Source organism: Myotis daubentonii, chromosome X (assembly GCF_963259705.1).
Source record: "Myotis daubentonii chromosome X, mMyoDau2.1, whole genome shotgun sequence".
Taxonomy (NCBI): domain Eukaryota; kingdom Metazoa; phylum Chordata; class Mammalia; order Chiroptera; family Vespertilionidae; genus Myotis; species Myotis daubentonii.
In genome coordinates this window covers 114,874,730-114,901,187 of record NC_081861.1, presented here as the reverse complement: position 1 = coordinate 114,901,187, position 26,458 = coordinate 114,874,730, and the positions used below count along the sequence as shown (strand labels likewise).

The window sequence follows — 26,458 nt, the reverse complement described above, 5'->3', positions numbered from 1 at the left end:
ACTGAAAACAGAAATAAAGAATAACAGCGCAAATAAAGGACACATTGGAAGGAATACACAGCAGATTAGGAGAAGCTGAGGATCAAATCAGTGAATGAGAAGACAGGGTTGAAAAATCACTCAATAAGAGAACCAAAAAGAAAAATCAATTAAAATCAGGAGGACAGCTTAAGGGAGCTGTGAGACAATGTGAAATGTAACAATATTCATATAGTAGGTGTGCCAGAAAAGTCAGAAAGACAGAAAGGGATAGAGAACATGTTTGAAGAAATAATGGCAGAAAACTTCCCTAACCTGGTGAAGGAAAAACCACACAAGTGCAGGAGGCATAGAGAGTCCCAAGCAAGAAAATCCCAAACAGGGCCATGCCTAGGCACATCATAATTCAAGTGCCAAAAAATTAAAGACAAAGAAAGAAACTTAAAGGCACAAGAGAAAAACAAACTGTTACCTACAAAGGAGTTTCCAAAAGGCTGATGCCTGATTTCTCATCAGAAACTCTACAGGCCAGAAGGGAATAGCATGAAGTTCTCAAGGTAAAGGAAAGCAAGGATCTGAAACCAAGTTTACTATATCCAGCAAGGACATCATCAAAATAGATGGTGAAATAAAGAGCTTCTCAGACAAAAAAAAAAAAGGCTAAAGGAATTTATCACAAGAAATACTAAAAGGACTGCTGTGATGAGAAGAAAAAAGAGAAAGAGAAACCTAGGCATACAGAATTAAAATGGCAATAAATAAGTATGTATCAATAATAGCCATAAATGAGTGATATCATGTGATTTTTATTTCCTCTGACTGGCTTATTTCACTTAGCATATGCTCTCCAGTTCCATCCATGCTGTTGCAAATGGTAAGAATTCCTTCTTTTCTACTGCAGCATAGTATTCCATTGTGTAGATGGACCACAGTTTTTTGATCCACTCATCTGCTGATGGGCACCTAGGCTGTTTCCAAATCTTAGCTATGATGAATTATGTTGCTATGAACATAGGAACAAAAACAGATCCAGAGACAGAGAAGCATCGATCAGATCGTCAAACCTCAAAGGGAAGGTAGGGGAGGGTGGGGGTAAGGGGGAGAGTTCAACCAAAGGACTTGTACGCATACATATAAGCCTAACCGATGGACACAGACAATAGGGGGATGAGGGAATGAGTGGGGGTGGGGGTCGGCAATGGGGAGATAAGGACACACATGTAATACCTTAATAAATAAAAAAATACTATTACCTAGGGGGAAAAGAATAGTAGCCTTAAACGTAAATGGATTAAAAGTGCCAATAAAAATACATAGGTTAGCTAAATGGATACAAAAACATGACCCAACTATATGCTGTCTATAAGAGACCCACCTCAGAATAAAAGACACACACATGATGAGAGTGAAGGGATGGAACAAAATTGTCCATACAAATGGAAAAAAAAAATCTGGGGGTATCAATACTCATATTTAACAAATAGACTTCAAAGAGGACTTTAAGGGAGAGGTCAACAACAATACAGTCATAGTAGGAGACTTTAACACCCTGCTGACTTCACTGGATAGATCTTCCAGTCAAAAAATTAACCAGGAAAGAGTGACCCTACAGGACACACTAGATCATGTAGATTTCATTGATATTTATAGAGCATTTCACCCCAAAGCTGCAGAATATACATTCTTCTCAAGTGTACATGGGTCATTCACAAATATAGACCACATGTTAGGACATAAAACAAGTCTCTACAAGTTCAAGAAGATTGAAATCATATCAAGCATCTTATCATATCACAGTGGAATGAAATTAGGAATCAACTATAGTAAAAACACCCCCAAACATTCAAACACATGGAGGCTAAATAGCATGTTGGCAAATGAATAGGTTACCAATGATATCATGAACGAAATAAAAAAAATAACTTCCAGAATACAAATGAAAATGCACACAAAACAACTCAATATCTCTGGGACATAGCAAAAGCAGTCATGAGAGGGAAGTTCATAGCAGTACAGACATAACTCAAAAAATAAGAAAAATTAATAATAAACTATTCAATCTTACAATTTACAGAACTAGAAAGAGAACAAAAAGAAAAGCTCAGAGTAAGTAAAAGGGAGGAAATAATAAAGATTAGCACAAAAATAAATGATATAGAGTCTGAAAAAAAATACCAAAAATAAAATAAATTAAACCAAGAACTGGTTCTTTGAAAGGATAAACAACACTGATGAACCATTAGCCAGACTCATCAAGAAACAAAAGGAGAGGACCCAAATAAATGAAATCAGAAATGAAAACAGAGAACCGAGAGGGCGGGAGGGGGAGGGGCAGGTTTTGGTTCCCATCATGGCTATCACAGTTTCAGTTATTTAAAGTTTGTACCTGCTTAGCGACATTATTCTCTTTCCTAAAGAGATTAATATGCAGATCTGGCAGAGGACGGAAATTAAGTGGAGACCAAATAACTTTGCCAACTACAGTTGATTATTCATCAGTTCCAAAACAGACAGATATTGAAGAGTGGACTTCCTGGGATGAAGATGCTCCCACAAGTATAAAGATTGAAGGAGGGAATGGGAATGTGGCAACACAACAAAATGCTTTGGAACAACTGGAACCTGACTATTTTAAGGACATGACACCAACTATAAGGAAAACTCAGAAAATCATTATTAAGAAGAGAGAACCATTAAATTTTGGCGTCCCAGATGGTAGCACAGGTTTCTCTAGTAGATTAGCAGCTACACAAGATATGCCATTTATTCATCAATCACCTGAATTAGGTGACTTGGATACCTGGCAGGAAAATACCAATGCATGGGAAGAAGAGGAAGATGCAGCCTGGCAAGCAGAAGAAGTTCTGAGGCAACAGAAGATAGCAGACAGAGAAAAGAGAGCAGCGGAACAGCAAAGAAAGAAAATGGAAAAGGAGGCACAGCGGCTAATGAAAAAAGAGCAAAACAAAATTGGTGTGAAACTTTCATAACGAATGTTCTTCAAATGTCATAGTGCCAGTGGGAGAAATATGAAATCCACAACCCAAGCAACATTTGTATGAATCTAAGAGTATTTTCCGAATACAAACACACTGTTTGATTTAATGCATTCATCAGGCCATTCAGGACACTAGGATTCTGTCAAAGTACCTTGAACTTGTAGTGATTGAGACTTAAAAGAACAAAAAAGACTTATGAGACAATATTTTCTTCAACATATTCCATTATAAGACAGTTGTTTGCTGTAAGCAAATTATTACAAATGGAATATACCAGTACCTCTTCAAGCTGGTGTTTCTAGCTGAATAAATGGGTGTAAATAATTTTGTGGTGGAAAGAACTCTGTCATCTATAATGTTCTTGATTGTGCATAATGATAAAATAAATAATTTTAAATATTTAAAAAAAAAACTCCCAGCAAACAAAAGTCCAGGACCAGATGGCTTCACAGGGGAGTTTTACCAAACATTCAAAGAACTAACACCTATACTCCTCAAATTATTCCAAAAAATCCAAGAGGAAAGAATACTTCCAAGTTTGTTTGTTGTCATTTTTTTTTATGAGACCTGGCTTTATCCTAATTCCAAAACCAGATAAATATAGTACAAAGAAAGTGGCCAATATCCTTGATGAACCTAGATGCTAAAATCTTCAACAAAATATTAGCAAATCGTATCCAGCAATATATTTAAAAGATCATACACTGTGATTAATTGAGATATATTGCAGTGAAGCAAGACTGGTGCGAGATTTTCAAATCAATAAATGTGATACATCAATTAAACAAATTGAAAGACGAAAATCACATGATCATATCAATAGATGCAGAAAAAGCATTTGACAAAATCCAACATCCATCCTATATAATAAAGAGGTAATATGCAAATTGAACCTCACACCCTCATATCATCACACGATGGCCGCCCCCAGGTAGTCACAAGATGGCCACCTCCACGTCATCACAAGATGGACACCATAAGATGTCTGCCCCCATGTTGTCACAAGATGGCTGCCCCCACATTGTCACAGGATGGCCAGCAGGAGAGGGAAGTTGGGGGACATCAGGCTGACAGGGGAGGGCAGTTGGGGGCGATCAGGCGAGCAGGGGAGCAGTTAGGCATCAATCAGGCTGGCAGGGGAGTGGTTAGGGGGTGATCAGGCTGGCAGGCAGAAGCAGTTAGGGGCAATCAGGCAGGCAGGCCTACAAGTGGTTAGGAGCTAGCAGCCCCGGATTGTGAGAGGGATGTCCGACTGCCTAAACCAGGGATCTGGCCTAAATCGGCAGTTGGACATCCCCTGAAGGGTCCCAGATTGGAGAGGGTGCAGGCTGGGCTGAGGGACAACCCCCCCCTCAGTTCACGAATTTCATGCACCAGGCCTCTAGTTTTTCATAAAAATTCTCAGAAAAGTGGGGATAGAGGGATCATATCTCAACATGATAAAGACCATCTATTACAAATCTAAATCGAACATCATAGTCAACAGGCAAAAACTAAAACTATTTCCCATAAAAATAGGAACAAGACAGGGATGCCCACTTTCACCACTCTTATTCAACATTTTACTGGAAGTCCTAGCCTCAGCATTTAGATAAGAAGAAATAAAAGGCATGTAAACTGGAAAGGAGGAGGAAACACTCTCAATATTCACAGAGGGCATGATAGGGTACATAGAAAACCTTAAAGACTCCACCAACAAACTGCTAGATTTAATAAATGAATTTGGCAATGTAGCAGGATACAAAATCAACACCCAAAAATCGATGGCTTTTTTTGTACACCAGTATTGAATTATCAGAAAGAGGAACTCAACAATCCCATTATCCACTGCAACAAAAAAATTAAGATATTTAGATATAAACTTAACCAAGGAGGTAAAGGACTTGGACTGAGAAAACTACAAGACATTGAAAAAATAGATAGAAGAACATATAAACAAGTGGAAGAATATACTGTGTTCATGGATTGGTAGAATCAACACCACTAAATTGTCCAAACTACCTAAGGCAATCAAACTACCTAAGGCAATCTACACATGTAATGTAATCCCTATTAAAATACCAAGAGCATATTGCACATATCTAGAATAAATACTCCAAAAATTTATATGGAACCAAAAAAGACCCTGAATAGCTGCAACAATCTTGAAAAAGGAGAACAAAGTTGGAGGAATCACAAGGCCAGATATTAAGTTATACTACAAAGACACTATAGTCAAAACAGTCTGGTATTTTCACAAGAATATATATATATATATATATATATAGAGAGAGAGAGAGAGAGAGAACAGAACAGGGACCCCAGAAAATGACCCAAGCCATTACACTCAATTAATATTTGACAAAGAAGGCAAGAACATACAATGGAGTCAAAACAGTTTCTTCAATAAATGGTGTTGGGATAATTGGACAGATACATTGAAAAAAAAATGAAACTAGACTACCCACTTACATCCTACACAAAAATAAACTCAAAATGAATAAAAGACTTAAACATAAGTTGGGAAACCATAAAAATCCTAGAAGAAACCATAGTCAGCAAAATCTCAGACATCTCTCATAGAAATAGGTTTATAGATATAGTATTTCCTAGGGCAAAGGAAACCAAGTAGAAAATAAACAAATGTAACTACATCAAAATAAAAAGCTCTGCATAGCAAATGAAACCATTAATAAAATTAAAAGGAAGCCCAAAGTATGGGAGAACATATTTGGCAATGATACATCAGATAAAGGGTTAATATCCAAAATATATAAAGAACCCATACAATGTAACAAAGAAGACAAACAATCCAATTAAAAATGGGCAAAAAACCTAAATAGATACTTCTCAAAAGTGGACATACCTATGGACAAGAGACATATGAAAAAATGCTCACAGGCACTGATCATCAGAGAGATGCAAATTAAAATGACACTGAGGTAACACCTCACACCTTTCAGAATGGCTGCCATCAACAAATCAGCACATGAGAAGTGCTGGCAAGGATGTGGAGAAAAATGGAACCCTAGTGCACTGCTGGTGGGAATGCAGACTGGTGCAGCCACTGTGGAAAACAGTATGGAGTTTCCTTAAAAAAATTAAATATAGAACTTCCTTTTGACTCAGTGATCCCACTTCTAGGAATATATCCTAAGAAACCTGAAATACCAATCAGAAAGAATGTATGCACCCCTATCTTCATAGCAGCACAATTTACAATAGATCTGGAACAGCCCAAGTGCCCATCAGTAAATGAGTGTATAAAAAAGCTGTGGTTAATTTATACCATGGAATACTATGCAGCAGTGAAAAAGAACCATCTATTACCCTTTGAGACAGCAAGGAGGCACCTGGAGAGTATTATGCTAAGTGAAATGTCAGTCAGAGAAAGACAAGTATCACATAATCTCACTCATATGTTGAATGTAATTAACAAAATAAACTGATGAACAGAGAGGATCCAGAGACATGGAAGCATGGAACAGAGTGCAGAAACTCAGAGGGAAGGCGGGGGAGGGTGGGTGGAAGGTAATCAGCCATAGACCTTGTATGTTACATGCATGACCCATGGACATGGGCAATTAGGTGGTAAAAGCCTGGGGTGGGGGGCAGGGGCTGGTTGGAGGGAGTTAATGTGGGGCAAAAGGGGACCTATGTAATACTTTCAAAAATAAAGAATAAAAAATAAAAAGTCTTATGAAGCAATAGTTACCCTTTTCTTTATAAGGCATGCTAATGCTTCCCATTGTATTATACCCTGTCCTATTTAATTTTAAAGTAAATACAAGTTACAAACTACTAAATTGATTTTCTAATGCACTTGAGCTTATAATGTGTAAAACCATCCTATTTGGTAATGGGTGCCCTCTGCAAAGATGTTGGGTAAATTTTTATAAACACCATACAACAAATATTGACCTAAAAATAAGAAGTCTTATTGTTTTATTTTACTGATGTGGAAATATTCAGACGGGTATTCATATTATTGATATTGATAATATTTATATTGAGACATAAATAGGTGTGTCAAACAGCCTCAACTCAGGGTTATTCGTGCCATGCTGCAAAGACATTATACAAGACTTTCTTTTCAAATTCTTATTTGGAACTATGTGAATCATGCTGTATTATCTATCTTGACTCCCAAAATTCTTTAAATCTTCATCCACATTTTAAAATTTTCTTTTTCTAACTCTATTAAGTATAATTATTCGAGAAAATCTCAAATACTAATTCCAATTCTGCACTATCAGAGGGTTGAATAACTGAATATAAGTCTTGCACTTGTCCTTCTGTGTATTTATGGTTACTGTTATGCTGTACATTGTAAGAGTTATTCAAGAGAGATTAAAAATAGTAGTGTATAAGGTGACTGTTGGGAGGAGTTGATACAAATGGACAGCAACACAGAAGTATATTAACTCATCTGGCCCTGTAGGACATGTTGCACCTTATCAACAAATATCTGGGCCCACTATCAATGGGTCTAGGTGCAGCAGAGACCATAATTAACCACACCAGCAGATGCAGAGCTCACACAAATAGACCACTAACATCACTCAAGTCTTTATCCTTGGCGGTTAAAAAATATCTATTGCTTCTGTTGAATTAAAGGCACATTTTAAACCTAGGTGTGTATCCTAAACATTATTTTTAGATCACATCAAACTGAGATAATATCTCTATCTGGCCAAGATTTGAAATTCTGCTATAAGGTTGCTGTGGTACTATATTCTTAAACATTTTTCATTAGGAGATGAAAAGACTGACATTTCAAACCTGCAATGTGTTTTCAGAGTCACAAGAAAGGAAAGCCAGTTTTTCCATTTTTGGGGAAATTTATAAATATAAATAATATAAATATAAATATAAATATAAATAGTATAAGTATAAGTATAAATATAAATATAAAAGTATAAATATAATCTGAAAGGAACTTTTAATTTCACAAATGCAAAAAAAGGATCTTTTAATTTCACAAATGCAATCTCTGTTTCTGAAGAGGAAACAGAGAGATTAAAATACTGTGGATTTTCCAAAATTGTATAGACAGCGATCATATTTCCTCTTGGGAAATGGTTATTGGCTCTGAATAGATTTAAAGTTCAGTGTATGGAAATTGGTGTTTGTTCTGGCATTCTATGTACCCTTGTTTGAGTTATTTATTTTCTGGAGACAAGGAGCTGAGAAGGAATTGAATTGCTAGAAGGACTTAGAGACAGATCCTCATTTCACACAGCAGCAAACTGTAAATATTAACAATACAGGATGTTGATGATCAGACACTGGTATTAGCAGCAATGGACATCTATGAAGGATGACTGTACTCAGGTAGAATAATATTATACAAGATTATTCTATACAGTAGCAAGGCAGGAGTGTGGTGGACCACAATTAAGTGGAGGATAACTGGGGGAGTTAATATATTAGTGTCCTAGGACTCTGATAACAGTTACCAAAACTAGGTCGCTAAAACAACAAAAAACTTATCCTCTCACAGTTTTGGAGGCTCTGAAATCAAGGGTTAACAAAGCTATGCTTCCTCTGAAGCCCCTAAGAGGAATCCTTCCTTGACTCTTCTGGCTTCTGGTGACTGCCAGAAATCCTTGGTTTCCCTTGGTTTGCGACTGCATCTCTTCAATCTCTACCTCCATTGTCACATGGTGTTCTTTCTGTTTCTCTGTGTGTCCAAATGTCCCTCTTCTTATAAGGACACCAATGACTGGAATAGGGCCACCCTAACTGAATATGGCTGCATATTAACTCCATTACATCTGCAAAGACCTCATTTCCAAATAAGGTCACATTCACAAGTATGGGCATTAGGGTTTTAAACATATCTTTTGGAAGGATAAAATTCAACCCATAACAGGGTTGGGGAGGTAAAAGGCTACATTAACTTGTCTTAAGTTAAAAAGTAAGTCCATTTTTATACATAACAGAAGTCTGATTTATTTATTCATCTAGTCTGCTGAGGTCTTGATATACCATATATACAGGTGTTCAATAATAGAACCCATGTTATTGATTCTCAGTGAAAATCATCAAATAATTAAGTAGTAAAGGTTGAATAAAGTGCATATACAGATAAAGGACATGATGTGAAAGTTAACAGCCTTGTTAATTTTATATTGTAATATGGAAAAAAAAAATTGTATTTTGAAAATTTCAGTTCAATTATTTTCCTTTTCAAGAATTTATATATATATAAAGCTAATATGCTAAATGTCCAATTGTCCAATCAGTAGCTATGATGCACACTGACCACCAGGGGGCAGACTCTCAACACAGAAGTTGCTGTGACATGCACTGGCACCATGGACCTGGTGCCCACAAACCAACACTCAGCTTCCCCCAAGGGGGACATAGGCTCTGCCACCCACCCCCCTCCCTGGAGTGATAGCCCACCAAATCACAGCCAACACTGCGGAGACCTCATGGCGCATAATGCGGCCCACAACCTGGCCTAGTCTGGAAACGGTCGCTGTGAGCATTGGGTAATGACATCAGGTAGCAATGCCTGGCTTCCTCTCCCTAGTGACTAGCCTCCTTGTAGTTTCTTCAGCCCAGGAATGCGACTTGCTTTATAGCCAGGTGAAAACATTTCACACTTTAACCAAAGGTCTGTAAAGTGTTTTCCCGTGCCTCATCTCATTCGATCCTCACAGAAGTCCTGGAGTAGGTAGATAGGAGATTCGGTGGAATCCTATTTGCTTTTCATTAGCTGGAAAACGGAGATTTAGAAAGTTTAGAAACTTGACCCGACTGAAAAGAAGAAATGGTGGACCTTGAAAATGACTTCAGGTTTTCTCACTGAACAGAATATAGTTAAACACTGCTGCAGTTAAATATTTTACCCTTTGTTCTCCCTGTGTCATCTACAATAATAATCTGTTTCGTGTTGATATTTACTGCTGTGTTGCTGACAATTACCTGAAAGAGAAGTTGGGGTGCTTCACTGGGCTGGAAAAAGTTTAGCTACATCAGAAAGCAGGCCTAATTAAGTAGGTTTATTCAATATCTATAAAAGGCACTAAGTTGACTTGCGCATGCACGATTTATATAAAGCTCTCGCTGACACCAATGACACGTGTGTGTTTCCATCTGTCATTGTTGATCATGAATTTGGTTGACACTTCTGTTATAGAGAAAGGGTGAATGGCAATATTAAAATATTCTAATTAATTTCCTTTCAATGTGCACAAATCTGTACACCAGGCCACTACTAGAGAATAACAGATTTGGCCTTATATGAAAGAAAAGAAATACTGAGGATTAAACATTAACCATCTTCCTAAGGTAATACCAACAATGGAAATTCATCATTAGTGAGTTTGTTCCAAAAAGCTTAACATAATTCACACTGTGAAATTTTTTATTGAGCTGCCATATGTCCATGGCATAGTGCCATGTTGCTTGGGGAGTATGACCCTAGAGATTATTATTTTAATCTAAGAAGATGAAAAAGTTTGATAGAGAAGTAAAATGAGTTAAAGGTTACCAATTCAGTAGCAAATCTGGAACTAAAAGGTATATCTAATTCATATATTTTTAAATATTTTAATAATTGTTAATCAGAAATTATTTCCTAAAAAGTCATCATGCTTTTTAAATAAATTATTATACTCAATATTTGCCATACCTAAATCCTAATAATATTATAGTATTTAAATGTACTCAATATTTAGAATAAATGATAACATAATTATTCACTAAAAGCAAAGTATAATAGGAAAATCTTAATGGTGTCATATTAAATAAGGTTTAATTAAAAATATTATGTGCAAAGTAAAATAATAGTATATTTTATGATTTTTATAGTACTCTGGCACCTTATTAAAGTTTCAGTGGGACTTTGGTGGGCAAATCTTACCACAAGCCTTCCCTTTAAGAGTTTTTGACAGATGAATGTCTACCAGTAGTGATGATAATGATGGTGATGATAATAAAAGTAATAGACAAGTTAAAAATGTTCTACTTTATTAATAGCAAGGTAAAAACTTTGTAACATCTAATGTAGCAATTCTCTTATAATCTGCATGGGAACCAAAGCAGAGTAGAAACTAAAGTTTGACCTAGAAAACCTAAGTAAAGCTTCATATTTCACACCTTTTCAAATCTTACTGCACACTTTTGACCTGCCCCAGATCAGTTTACCTTAAGAGACAATGAGGCAGGTCAGTTTACCCTTTGGGGATATAAGACAACTTGTCTCACAGAAAATTTAAAGTGCAAGATAAAATTAGAACATGAGAACTCAAGGGCTAATTCTTCTTTATACATTTCTGAATAATTATTTTATACACTTTAGATCAACTCAATCTCTTGAGACAACAGGTGACAAAAACAATTCATAATCCAAAACAATTGACAAAAGCCATCAGCAAGGGTTTTAAAACTTGGCCAGAATTCAGTGCAATCTCTACCAAAATTCCAATAGGATTTTTCACAGTAATAGAATGAAAATCCTAATATTTCTATGGAACCATAAAAGACCCCAAAGAGTCAAAGGTTAAGGCCTGGGCTTGGGAGGGCAGGGGAAGGCTGGGAGAGGTCAATGGGGAAAAAGGGGGGACATAAGTTATACTTTCAACAATGAAGAATTTATTGCCCTAACCGGTTTGGCTCAGTGGATAGAGCGTCGGCCTGCAGACTGAAGGGTCCCAAGTTCGATTCAGGCCTAGGGCATGTACCTCGGTTGCGGACACATCCCCAGTAGGGGCTGTGCAGGAGGCAGCTGATCGATGTTTCTCTCTCATTGATGTTTCTGACTCTCTATCCCTCTCCCTTCCTCTCCGTAAAAAAATCAATAAAATATATTAAAAAAAAGAATTTCTTTAAAAAACAAAAAAATCTTAAGAAAGAAGAACAAAGCTGGAGGCAGAACACTTACCTGATTACAAACTATATCTCAAAGCTATAGTAATCAAAACAGTATGGTATGGTCAAAAGAACAGACACATAGACCAATGAAACAGGCTAAAGGGCCCATAAATAAACCCACACATATATGGTCAATTAATTTAGAAGATAGGAACCAAGAATATACAATGGGGGAAAGGCCAGTCTCTTCAATAAATGGTATTGGGAAAACTGGAAAGCCACATGCAAAAGAATGAAACTGAGCTGCAACTTTATAGCACCCAAAAAATTTAATTCAAAATGGAATAAAGACTTGAACATAAGACTCCTAAAAGAAATAATAGGCAATTAGCTCCTTGACATTGGTCTTGGGGATGATTTATTTTGGATTTGATACCAAAAGCAAAGGAAATAAAACAAAAATAAAGAAGAGGATGACATCAAATTAAAAAGCTTCTTCATACCAAAGGAAACCATCAACAAAATGAAAAGTTAACCTACTGAATGAAAGAAAATATTTACTAACCATCTATCTGATAAGGGAATAATATCCAAAATACATAAGAAACTCATAACTGAATGATAAAAAATAAACAATATGATTTAAAAATGGGTAGAGGCCCAGCTAGTGTTGCTCAGTGGTTGAGCATCAACCCATGGACCACTTCAATTCCTAGTCAGTGCACATGCCCAGGTTATGGGCTCAGTCCCCAATCAGGGGTTTGCAGGAGGCAACCAATCGATGACGTTTCTCTCTCATCAATATTTCTATCTATCCATCTATACATACATATCTACACTAATAAAAGAGAAACATGGTAATTGGCGTACGACCACTACCCTTCCCATTGGCTAATCAGCGAGATATGCAAATTAACTGTCAGCCAAGATGGTGGCCGGCAGCCAGGCAGCTTGAAACTAACATGAGGCTTGCTTGCCTCAGTGATAGAGGAAACCAACGTTCCCCGCTTGCGCTGCAGGCCTCTGAGTGGGCAGTTTAAGAAACATTGTAACAAATACCACCAGACTTCAGCCAGCAGATTCACAACATTGTATGCAAAGGCCAGAAACCTACTTTCAGCAGCAGGAGGCCTAAGAGCTGGAGCCAAGCCTCAAGCTAAAGCTGGCCCAGAATAAAAGAAAAAAAAAGGAAAAAAGGAGCGTTTGGGAGCTTCAGTCACCCCCAGCCTGAAAACAGACCTCAGCCCCTCACCCAGACTGGCCAGGCACCCCAGTGGGGACCCCCACCCTGAAGTGTGTGACCAGCTGCAAACAGCCATCATCCCCTCACCCAGGCTGATCCACCCTGCTCTGTGTGTGACAGGGGACGGTGCCCCAACTCCCCTATTGGACCTACTCTGTGAGTAACAGGGGGGAGCTCCTCAACCCCCTGATGGACCCTGCTCTGTGCGTGACAGGAGGGAGCTCCCCAACCCCCTGATGGGCCCTGCTCTGTGAATGACAGGGTACAGAGCCCCAACCCCCCTGATGGGCCCTGCTCTGTGTGTGACAGGGGGTCACGCCGCAACCTCCCCATCAACCCTGCCTTGAGTGTGACAGGGGGTGGTGCCCCAACCCCCCAATCGGCCCTGCTCTGAGCCCGACCAGGGGCTGCACCTAGGGATCGGGCCTGCCCTCTGCCACCCGGGAGCAGGCCTAAGCCAGCAGGTCGTTATCTCCCGAGGGGTCCCAGACTGCTAGAGGGCACAGGCCGGGCTGAGGGACCCCCCTCGCCCCCGAGTGCACAATTTTTTGTGCACCGGGCCTCTAGTAAATATATAAAAATAAAAATGGGTAGAGTATTTGAATAGACATTTTTCTAAGGGAGGCATATAGATGTTCAACAGGTACATGAAAAGGTGCGCAACACCAATAACCATCAGGGAAATTCAAATAAAACTACAATAAGATGTCACTGCACTTCTGTTAGAATATATATATATATATATATATATATATATATATATATATATATATATATATATATATTTATAAAAGCCTAAGTGACCATAGCAGTTGAATGGAAACCGAACCCGAACAGGTTGCGTGGGGTGACCAGGCCAGCAGAGGGGACCAGTGAGGGGCAACCATGCCGGCAGGAGGGTCAGTTGGGGGCGACCAGGCTGGCGAGAGGGCAATTGGGGGTGACTAGGCCAGCAGGGTGGGCAGTTGGGAGTGACCAGGCCAGCAGTGGGGGGGAAGTTAGGGGTGATCAGGGAGGCAGGCAGGTGAGCAGTTAGAAGCCAGTGGTCCTGGAATGTGAGAGGGATGTCCGAGGGGTCCTGGATTAGAGAGGGTTCAGGTTGGGCTGAGGGGACCTCCCCCAATCCAGAAATTTCGTGCACTGCGCCTCTAGTGGCTATGATAAAAAAGACAAGAGATAAAGAGTGTTAGCAAGGATGTGGAAAAAAGGGAGCCCTTGTGCACTGTTGGTGGGATTGTAAATTGGTGTAACCACTTAGGAAAACAATGTGATGGCTCTTCAAAAAATTAAAAATAAAACTACCATATGACCCAGCAATCTCACTTCTGGGTATTTATAGAAAAATGAGAACACTAACTCAAAAAGATATGTACCCCCATGTTCACTGGAGTGTTGTTTACAATAGCCAACACATGAAAACAGCCTATGTGTCAATTAATGGATAAATGGATAAAGAAAAGGATACACACACACACACACACACACACACACACACACACACACACACTGGAATATTATTCACCCATAAAGAAGACAGAAATCTTACCATTTGCAATGAGTGGATGGACCCTGAGGGAATTATTCTAAGTAATATAAATCAAACAAAGAAAGACAATTATGTACAATCTCAATTTTATATGCAATTAAAAAAAATGAGCTCATAGATACAGAGAACATATTGGCTGTTGCTAGGGGTGTGGGGGGTGTTGTGAGTAAAAACATGTGACAGTTGTAAAATTTACAAACTTCTAGTTATAAAATAAATAAGTCATGGGGATGTAATGTACAACATTGGTGACTATAGTTAAAATATCGTATTATATATTTAAAAGTTGTGAGCAAATCTTAAAAGTCCTCATTAGAAGAAACAAAGTATGGTGATAGACATTAATAAGACTTATTGTGGTTATCATTTTGTAATATATACAAATATCAAAGCATTATGTTGTGCCCCTGACATTAATATAATATATTAGTTATATCTGAATAACAAAATAAAACATGGCCACAAATTGATATCCTGCTCATTAAAAGGAGGGATGTATGTACCCTTCTCTTCAATCAAGGTAGGCTTGTGAAGGTTCAATCAATATATATGGTGGAAATAATGGTGTATGACTTCTGAGGCTAACTTGTAAAAGGCCATGTAGCTTCTTTCTTGTTTTGTGGAGCACTTGCTCTTGGAGCCTGGAGCTACCCAGGTATGAGGTTTGAATACTCTGATTGTCCTGCCAGATAACCCATGTCTAAGTATTCCAGTTGACAAAATCCACTAAGCCCAGCATTCTAGCTACCTCTGTCAAGGTAACAGACATGTATGTGAGGCCATCTCAGTAGATTAGGCCATCTGTCAGCTAAATACTATGAGGAATTTACTTGGGCCCTATTTGAATTTCTGACACACAAATTTGTGATTAGTAAAATAATTATGGTTATAATACATCAAGTTTTTGTGTAGTTAACAAAAGATAACCTAAACACCTTCACTCCAGGAAGCTTTGCTTCTCCCATTATTTGTTCCTTTTATATACATTTATATTCTTAACAACAACAAAAAAATTCTATTCTTTGTGCCTTTTCTTGGTCATAAGAATATAATGGTAAAAAAAAAAACCCAAAATTCCTATTCTCATATAACTTATAGTCTATACAGGAAAACAAATTTAAAAGCTAATAAAATTATATAAAAATGCAATATATCAAATGGTGGTAAATGTTGAAGATGGAACAAAATAAAGCAAGATAGTATAATGGAGACTCCCAGAGGTGAGTTAATTGTTAAAAGGGGCTATTTCATAGAATGTAGTCATAAATGGCCTCTTTGATAAATTATTAAGCAGAGATAGTAATTTAATAAGTGAGAATGTTAGTTATGTAATTATTTGAGGTAAGGATATTACAGGTACAGTGAACAGTCAGTGTAGGCACCCTGAGGCAAGCCCATTGCTAGCAAGTATTATGAAGGCCACAACTACGCTAGTGTGGCTTAAGTTGAGTGATATATGAATAAAGACGTAGAAAGTAACTTCAGATAGGTTACACGATATTGATTCATATATAAACTTTTAAGCCAAGTCAAAGGCTTTTAAATTTTTATGCTCAATGACAAAAGAAGTCACTAGAGAGTTTTAAGTGGAGGAATGCTATGTCATAATTTAAATGTTAAAAGGGGCTAACTAAGAGCTGGAGAGAAAAAAAAAGAGGACCATTTGTAATTCCTACAGTAGTCTAGGTGAGAGATGATGATGATGTAGCCTAATGTGACCCCTGTATAGGTAATAAAAGTGGCAAAATGTCTGTTCAGGATTTGTTTCAAATATATAGTTGGCATGAATACTGTCCATGCAGCAATGCCTGCTAGGTAGAAAGGATGAGTGCTTGTGAAACATATAACATTTAATTCATCTAGATGTCTACCAGATTAGATAGAGAAAAGTACACTGGACTTAAAAAATTGCTAAGCATGCAAACTTCTTACATTGCCTTTTGTTTACAACCCCAAGACCATCACCCTATGATATCACTCTTTGTCTAGTTGTCAAATCTCCCCTGCCCCAAAATAACTTATCTAAGTGGGAACTTTAGAATCAGCTACTTTGCTATCATCAGCATGTGGATTTTCTTACAATATAAATATAATACTAGCTCATAGCATGGTGATCAAGAGCTAAGCATTCATAGTTTTTAAATTTTTTTTTTGTTAATCTGACACCATTGTAATTAGCCTAGTTATTAATAATAGGAGAGGAACAAAGGGAAGGCCAAATATTATAGGCATGTCATATGGGCAGCTTCATGAGGAAGCTAAAGCTTTACACTCCCTGGGAGCCACCAGTCTAGCCATGGGCAAACTACGGCCCGCGGGCCGGATCCGGCCCGTTCGGCTGTTCTGTCCGGCCCGCGGAGCCGAAAGAGCAGAGGGTTCTCTTGCTCTCCCCTCCGCTCCTTCACCAGCAGCAGTGTTAACATGGCAACGTCGGGAAATATGGCTGCAGCTCCTTCTTCTGAGTCCAGTTTAAGAACCCACTGTGACCCTCGAGTCAAAAAGGCTGCCCACCCCTGGACCAGTCTATTCTCCGCAGATCGCTGGGGGAAGGGACTGGACAGGGAGGAGAACAGACACATGACCAATAAAGTTGGGGTGACTTTGGGATAGTACTTGTCTGTCAGTCATACCAGATCATTGGCCAGAATAAGCATGGCCACTGCAAGGGCATGAAATTTGGGGATATTTAATCCCTTAAACAAAGGAACTCTCTCTCTTGGTTGCCTCCTGGCTTGTGAGGCTCTCCCTCCTGCTTCCTGGCATTCTCCCATGTGGCTCACCATTATGTGGACCCCCATACATGGTGGACTAATAACCTGTAACTAGCCTGAGGCTGAATTGGACCCAGCTGCAACATGGAAAGGAAACTCTAGACATTGGCTTTGCTTTTAAACTTCTTCTATGACTGGAATGGCACTTTAAAAACACAGTGATATAATTCCACACAAATAAAAATCACTCATTCTCCTGTTCGAGTCTCAGAAAATTTTCTCAAGATATCATAGGGACTCCACCCCAGCACTCAGTAGGGGAAAGAAATACTTCATCGTCCCCAATAACAACTTTACTTGTCCAAATTCTTGCTGTGTCCTTGGCTCATCTTGGAACACAATTGGATATTCTTTATGTCATTTCTGTCAGTCAACTATATACAGTTTTTAGTTATATTGATGGCCAGGACAATAGTGACTCAATACTTAAATATTTCCAAGTACATATGTCCATATAACTTCTGCCTTCTTTACAAGGTTGCTCAAACAAGCTTATAGGAGTTTAAAAATATTGCAATTTATATTATGTTTGTTCTTATACTATTATGTTTCTTTATTCGGATCCTATCAACCTTAATTCTAATAAAATATGGCCCATTAAGTGACTTGGATACTGAGTAATTTGTTTAATATTATGGTTTTGGTACAAGTTTAAGGTGTTGGTATATAGGTAATTACTAGGCAATATATAGAACGTGGACAAGAGTTTTTCCTTCTTTATGGGATATATGTCTAACATAACTAAAGGAGAATTATTATTTCCTCCAAATACTTATAATAATAGGTAATAAAAATGATATTTTCTGTTCCTAAGAATTACATGATACTAATAATTAATTATTGTATTAATATTGAAAACAGAGGCAAGGGCCTTAAATAAAGAAAACAAGATATAACACTGCAGTGAGAATGAATGTGGAATGTTTATATTCATTCTTTCTTTTTTCATACATTCACTCATACATACATCTACCAGTGCTGAATTCTTAGTTACTAATTTTCACATTCCTTAGAAAAGACAGAATATGTACTATTATCTGGTGTGATAGGGCAAAAAAATTACTGAGAAGCAAAAATCCATGAGTGAATGGATGTTATGTCAGAGAAAATGCTATGTGTTCATTAAATTTTATTTCAAAGTTCTCTTCTTGATAAGACTATATTTCCCATCCTCCTTAACAACAAAGTTAGGGCCAAGTGTCACTACCAGGCCTGGCCATAAAACTACCTATACAATTCAACTATATACTCTCTTCCATCTACCATGGCAGACTTGGAAGTCATGTCCTTTTAAATGGTTTTGCCATAGGATGGAAAAAATTCTGATCCCTAAAAGTCAGCACTTTGAGTACATCCCTGATAAACCACACAACCCCCTTTGGTGTGTAATATAAGGAAACAAAAAATCTTTATTTTATTGTACCATTGATATTTCAAGGTTTATTTGTTATTGCAGTAATATGTAGCCTATTCTCAGTTATGAAAGAAAGGAATGGAGGAAGAGAGGTAAACTCAATATAGGTTGAGGTAAGAGAAGATGGGAGATATTTTCTTGTCCAAAAGGGTAGATGTGTTAGATATTTGTCCTTCTCTCATTCTAATCAAAAGGCTCCAAACACACAGTAAGCCACTGACCAAAATGCAATCATTTGTACATGTCAAGATGAAGACTGTACATGTTTCTTGGTTTCATATTGATTTCGTTAAATTAACTATGTTATTACTAAGCAGATAGTTGAAATTACCACAAGTTAGCTTGATTTGTCTATAGTGTTTGCTTTTAGCTATTTCCCAGCAACTTCGCATTGGCCAAATTCATACTTTGATAAGTCTCAGAAGCATCTTCTCTACCAGGAAACTTATATATTTGCTTCTTTTCAAGTAATTTCATCTTGGCAGTTGTTGAAGTACCTGTTATATAACCTCCTTAAACATTATGGAGGCTAAACAGAACCTCAGTGTATCTAAATTCTTGTGTTCTAAACTCTTGCATTTTGATAAGCCTCTCATTTGTTGCCTTTTTGTATGAGAAAATATTGAGAAATCAGAGATCTAGCTTCAATGTAAAACTAAGGTAGCTGTATAAATGAGGTATAATTCCTGGAAAAATGCCCATATTCTTACCATTAAGACTAATTGTCTCTAGATGTCCCCAAACATTTATTTTGATCATAATGAGTTTTTGCATGTTGTTTCTTCATATACAAAACTTACCATTTTTAAAAAATATATTTTATTGATTTTTTACAGAGAGAAAGGGAGAGGGATAGAGAGTTAGAAACATGGATGAGAGAGAAACATCGATCAGCTGCATCCTGAACACTCCCTATTGGGGATGTGCCCACAGCCAAGGTACATGCCCTTGGCCAGAATCAAATCTGGGATCCTTCAATCCTCAGGCGGATGCTCTATTCACTGGGCCAAACCGGGTTAGGGTAAAACTTACCATTTCTAAACTGAAAAAAATCACTGATGTCTGCCCCTATACATTGCTGCATTGTATCTATTCCTCAGTTCAACTCCTTAAGACAAGATAATATTTAAGGAATGTCTGTTATTTGCAAATGTGAAAAGAATAAAACAGACATTCCTTAAATGTTAAGTCCCAAGGAGTTGATCTAAGGAATAGATACATTATCTACATTCTAATGTTAAGTTGTTTATCTTTTTATTGTATAACTAGAGGCTTGGTGCACAAAAATTTGTGCACTCGGCGGGGAGGGGGGGCCCTCAGCCCGGCCTGTGCCCTCTCGCAGTCTGGGACCCCTCAGGAGATAACGACCTGCTGGGTTAGGCCCACTCCCGGGTGGCAGAGGGCAAGCCCAATCCCTAGGTGCAGCCCCTGGTTGGGCTCAGAGCAGGGCCGATTGGGGAGTTGGGGCGCTGCCCCTTGATGCACAGAGCAGGGCGGATCAGGGGGTTGTGGTGCCACCCTTGTCACATACAGAGCCGGCCGATCAGGGGGTTGGGGCGCTGCTCCCTGTCACGCACAGAGCAGGACCCATCAGGGGGGTTGGGGCTCCGCACTCTGTCACACACAGAGCAGGGCCGATCAGGGGGTTGGGGAGCTCCTCCCTATCAGGCACAGAGCAGGGCTGATCAGGAGGTTGGGGCGCCTTCCCCTGTCACGAACAGAGCAGGGCAGATAGGGAGGTTGTGGCCCCGTCCTCTGTCTCACACAGAGCCGCAGGGCGATCAGGGGGTTTGGGCGCTGCCCCCTGTCACGCTGATCCCGGTGCCGGGAGGCCTCGCGGCTCCACTGATCCCGGTGCTGGGAGGCATATTACCCTTTTACTATATAGGATAGAGGCATGGTGCATGGGTGGGTGCCAGCTGGTTTGCCCTGAAGGGTGTCCTGGATCAGGGTGGGGGTCCCCACTGGGGTGCCTGGCCAGCCTGGGTGAGGGGCTGAGGGCTGTTTTCAGGCTGGCGGGTGACTGAAGCTCCCAACTCCCCTTTTTTTCCTTTTGTTTTTTATTCTTGGGTTTATGGCTGTCACTGGAGCTGGGAGCCGACTTTAGCTGTGAGACCTCACTGCTGAAAGCAGGTTTCTGGCTTTGTTTACTTTCCGTATTTGAAACTTTATTGTGACTCCAGCTCTGAGATCCCAGCTGACTGAAAACAGGTTTCTGGGATTTTGTTTAGCTTCTATTTTTGTAACAATGTTTCTTAGCAGCTCAGATACCAGCAGCGTCAGGCGGGGAACGTTGGAGTCCTCCGTCACTGAAGCAAGCAAGCCTCCTGTTCATGTCAGTAGCCTGGGTGCCGGCTGCCATCTTGGCTGGCAGTTAATTTGCATATCGCCCTGATTAGCCAATGGGAAGGGTAGCGGATGTACGCTAATTACCATGTTTCTCTTTTATTAGATAGGATGTACTAGTGACTTATATAGAGGTTTTTGGAATATGTGTTTCTACCCAAGCAACTTTTATCACTGAGCATGCCTGATTTTCTATATGCCTACACATTGTACTAGTCTTACCAGTACTTTGATGTGAAAGGAATATCAGAGCTTAAAACATCCAGGCCACATCTCAAAAGATGAACGGGATTAGTTGGTGTGAGTTCATATCTTGGGAAAATATGAAAATTACAATAAATCTCCCTTGCTTTCCTCTATGGCCAGCTCGAGACTCATGAATACTTGAAACAAAACAACTCTAGAAGGTAAATGTGACATATGCAACAAGTCCAGCAAATCCAACTGCCTTGACCTTGTTTTATATTGGTTGAAATTTTAATTTGTGCCACTATCAATGTATTTTAGTGGGTTTTATGAAATTGGGTAAACAATGAGTCTTGTGGCTGTTTAGTTTCTCCTACATGTTGAAAATAAGATCACCCATTCCTGATTATTATGCAGACTAGAGGCCCAGTGCACAAAATTTGTGTATGGGGGGTGTCCCTCAGCTCGGCCTGCACCCTCTTGCAGTCCTGGAGCCCTCTGGTGTGTCTGACTGATGGCTTAAGCCTGCTCTCCAGAGGGAGTGGGCCTAAGCTGGCAGTTGGACATCCTTAGCGCAGCCATGGAGGCAGGAGAGGCTCCTGCCACTGCTGCTGCCCTCGCCAGCTGTGAGCCCGGCTTCTGGTGCACTGACCACCAGGGGGCAGCTCCTGCGTTGAGTGTCTGCCCCCTGGTGGTTAATGTGCATCATAGCGACTGGTCGTTTCTCTGGTTGATTTCCATATTAGCCTTTTATTATATAGGATAGTTGAAATTGCCAAATGAGGTAATTTCTGTAAAAGTATATTGACACAGACAACAGTGGGGTGAGGGCATAAGTGGGGGGATGAGGAGGGTAATGTGGGGATAAGGACACATATATAATAACTTAATCAATAAAGAAATAAAAAAGTATATTTAAAATGATAATACACAAGAAAACTAAGAAATATTAGATTACTTCCAGAGCAATGTATTTACATGTGTAGTGGTGTACTTTCCCCTAGGAGAGAATTATTGGGCATCAATAATAATCTTATGTCTATAGACCTCAGGTGAATCTAGACCAGGTTTTAATCATTAGAAAATGAGTTAAAATGAATCACTTAGATGAAACATAAGTGATAATTTAATTTAATTGATTATAAACCTAAATGGGCATCTGTAACCCTCACTGGACACTAATCAGACCTTCATTAGGACACTGGGGTTTGCCTTAATATCCATGTTGTAGAAAATTTACAGAACTGAGCAGAATCCAAATCATGAAAAAAAAATGATAGCACGATTATCACAAGTATTTAAAGAAAACAAGTTGGAGAGATTAAGCAGCATAGAAAGTCAAAGGTTTAGTTTCAAATTTCAAGCACTACATTGTTAACAAAAGGAGATCAGCAGCCATCCAGGATTTGGCAGTCAAGTTGGGGAGAAAAGGGCTAACACAGATGAAGCAATTAAATAACAATGCTCCTTTTACACCTCTAGAATGTTCCTCTTTGACTTCAAGAAAAAAGTAGTTAAGGCAATTATTTGGAAAATAATCCCACAATGGTGTTTTGGACAGTGAATTTCTGATGACATTTAACAAAGGATAGACAAGTACCTGCCTTAATTAAGTCAGAAGATGAGATTTCTTTTTTAGCTTTATAAAAGCAGTTCTCTGTCTACTTAATTCTTCTAAAGGCATTTTTGCACCAATGAAATTCAAATTCCAATATACAATTACGTAAAATTTCTGCTTCCAATATTATGCTCCCTCCCCTCAAATTTATTTTGAAGACTGTTGCCAATTTTTCCTTTTGACAATCTTAATTTGGAGGCGCTGCTTACATGACTTCAATTAATCCAATTTGTCTAAACCATTGGATCTCAGAGTGTGACCCCAGGGCCAGCAACATCAGAATTACCTGGTAGCTTATTAGAAATACAGTTTGCACAGTCTTATCAAAAATTATCAAATCAAGAACTCTGGAGAAGAGCCCAGTAATCTGTATTTGAATAAGCCATTCAGGTGTTAATTTTTTATACTCATGGACTTTATTTTTAGAGTAGTTTTAGGTGCACAGAAATATTGAGCATCTTTTCATATGTCGATTGACAATCTATCTATCCTCTATGCAGAGGTGGATATTCAGGTCCTTTGCCCATTTTTCAATTAGATTGTTTGTTTCTTTTGGTGTTGGGTTAGATAAGTTTTTTTTTTTATACATTTTGGGTATTAACCCCTTATCAGATGTATCATTGGCATATATTTCTTATTCAGCAGATTTTCATTTTGTTGATGGTTTGCTTTGCTGTGCAAAAACATTTTAGTTTGATGTAGTCCCTTTTGTGTGTGTGTGTGTGTGTGTGTTTTCTTTTGTTTCCCTTTCCTGGGGGTGATATATCAGAAAAATATATTGCTGCAAGAAATGTCTGAGATTTTAATGCCTGTGTTTTCTTCTAGGATTTTTATGGATTCGAGCCATTTTAAGTCTTTATTTTTTTCATTTTAAGTCTTTAATCCATTTTGAGTTTATTCTTGTGTATGGTGTAAGAAGTTTGTCTAGTCTCTTATTTTTGCATGCATATGTCCAATTTTTCCAACAACACTTATTGAATAGACTATCTTTAACCTATTGTATATTTTTGCCTCCTTTGTCTAATATTAATTTACTATAAAGATGTGGATTTATTTCTGAGCTCTCTATTCTGCTCCATTTATCTATATGTATATTTTTATGCCAGTATCACACTGTTTTGATTACTATGGCCTTATAATATAGTTTCTAACAGTAACCGTATACGGAAGGGTTTTTTCTCCATTTTAGAGACACAGATATGTGTGTCTCTATAATCACACACAGATATTTAAGTATATATATTTAAAATTTGAAGGTGTCAAGCATTCTAATTTTTCAACAAATATAAAATATTTTGGGGTGTTTATTGGGTGGTAGTAGAGGATAGAAGGATAAATGCAATCCTTTTGTTGCCCTCTAGAAATTTATTAACTACCAGGAGAGACAAAAACATCTATACAATTACATGCCTTACATTTTACAGGAGTAAAAGTATAAACCAGTGTGACATTTTGTGTCAGATGCACACATAGAGAGAAAAAATACCTGCCACTTTCTGAAAACTTATTTTGTTTTCTTGATTTACAACCCAACCAACATCATTGAAAAACCTGACCAACATAAGCATTATATTTTATATTTTATACATAATCTCTTTTATTTATAGAACATAATTGCCTCTGGTAAAAATCAGTCAACTCTTCTCATATAACCTCTTTAACTCTGTTTAAATATGTTTTAAAATTATATTCTGGAATGCACTGATTTGAAAGCCTATGCATTTTAGGAAAGCAATTTGTATCAGAAGAGAGAAGTATCCAAATAAAGTTATAGGGCAGTGATGGCGAACCTTTTAAGCTCGGTGTGTCAGCATTTTGAAAAGCCCTAACTTAACTCTGGTGCCGTGTCACATATAGAAATTTTTTGATATTTGCAACCATAGTAAAACAAAGACTTATATTTTTGATATTTATTTTATATATTTAAATGCCATTTAACAAAGAAAAATCAACCGAAAAAAATGAGTTTGTGTGTCACCTCTGACATGCGTATCATAGGTTCGCCATCACTGTTATAGGGGATAGTTTCTTTGGTAATAGTCAAATGGATATTTGATTTATGACTGCATTAAGCTGCAACATATTGTGGAGAGGAAAGGGATGTGTAAAAAATTTCACAAAGCAATCAAGGTGCCTCAAGATTCTGGCTTAGCACATCACATGGTACCTCACAGGATGGTGGAACCACTTGTTTCCAGTACTAAATGATTACATTTTTGCTTCTGGTGGTTGTAGAGTTAGAAACTGTATGAGGAGACTAACCCTGAAGTCATTCTGTAGCTTTATCAGTCTGATGATTTCTCATATAGGAAGCAAACAATCAAAAACAAACAAACAAACAAAAAACCTTCAGTAGGAAGTAGAAACGCTTCCAGTGGGGCTTCCAAAAAGGAAAGGGAGAGGGAGAGAAAGAAACACATCAATGATAAGAGAGAATCATCGATTGGCTGCCTCCTGCATGTCCCCCACTGTGGATTGATACCTTAACCGAGACATGTGCCCTGACATGGAATCGAACCGTGACCTATGTAGGTCAACACTCAACCACTTAGCCATACCAGCCGAGCTCCAGTGGGGCTTTTGATGCTAACTACACCTGAAGCATCCTCTAAAGCAGTACATCTCAAACTTCATGTACATATAAATATTATTTGAAACCTTGTTAAAATGCAGATTTTTGGCCCTAACCGGTTTGGCTCAGTGGATAGAGCATTGGCCTGCGGACTCAAGGGTCCCAGGTTCGATTCCGGTCAAGGGCATGTACCTTGGTTGCCGGCACATACCCAGTAGGGAGTGTGCAGGAGGCAGCTGATCAATGATTCTCTCTCATTGATGTTTCTAACTCTCTATCCTTCTCCCTTCCTCTCTGTAAAAAATCAATAAAATGCAGATTTTTGATCTGCATGGTCTGAGATTTTTCATTTATACAGAGCTCCAAAGTAATGCTGCTGTTTGCTAAATTTTGAGTAGCATAACTAGTATCCTATAAGCTACCTAAGAGCAGGGGCTGTTACCTTAACTCATGTTTTCTCTTAAGTCTACATCTGTTTTATTTACATTTACTTTAATTTATCACTATCTATCATCAATTGATTGGTCTCACAGTTTCAACAATAATTCAATGTTATTTATAGGGACACATTAAATAATTAAGAATAGATTATGTATATATGTATCCAGACAAAAGTCGGGAAAATAGGTAACATGAAGGAAGTGGTTGAATTTAGTTTCCTACTAGATGTAAGGCTAAAATGAGGCTCTCAACTTGGGTGACCATAGGTACTGATTTGCTGAGGACATTCCTGGTTTATGCCTATTTGCATCAAAGTAATAATTGATAATGCTTCCTGTTCTAGATTATATGAAAAAAGCATATGGACAGCCTACTGTTAACCCTTTTAAGCAGCTTTTTAAAAAAATCTGAAATAACATAGGCCATCCTATATAAGAAAGAGGTAATATGCAAATTGACCGTCACACCCTTGCACAAGATGGCCACCCCCATGTGGTCAAAAGTGGCCACCACAAGATGTCCGGCAGCAGAGGGCAGT

The 26,458-nt window shown here is 38.4% G+C and overlaps 1 protein-coding gene across 1 annotated transcript; it reads left to right on the top strand.

The window, feature by feature from the left end:
* Positions 1-522: 522 nt before the first annotated feature.
* Positions 523-3,390, top strand: LOC132223671 (receptor-binding cancer antigen expressed on SiSo cells-like). Its single transcript, XM_059678733.1, has 2 exons — positions 523-536; positions 2,309-3,390. The coding sequence occupies exons 1-2, from the start codon at positions 523-525 to the stop codon at positions 2,967-2,969; spliced, it is 675 nt and encodes a 224-aa protein (XP_059534716.1). The 3' UTR covers positions 2,970-3,390.
* Positions 3,391-26,458: the final 23,068 nt, after the last annotated feature.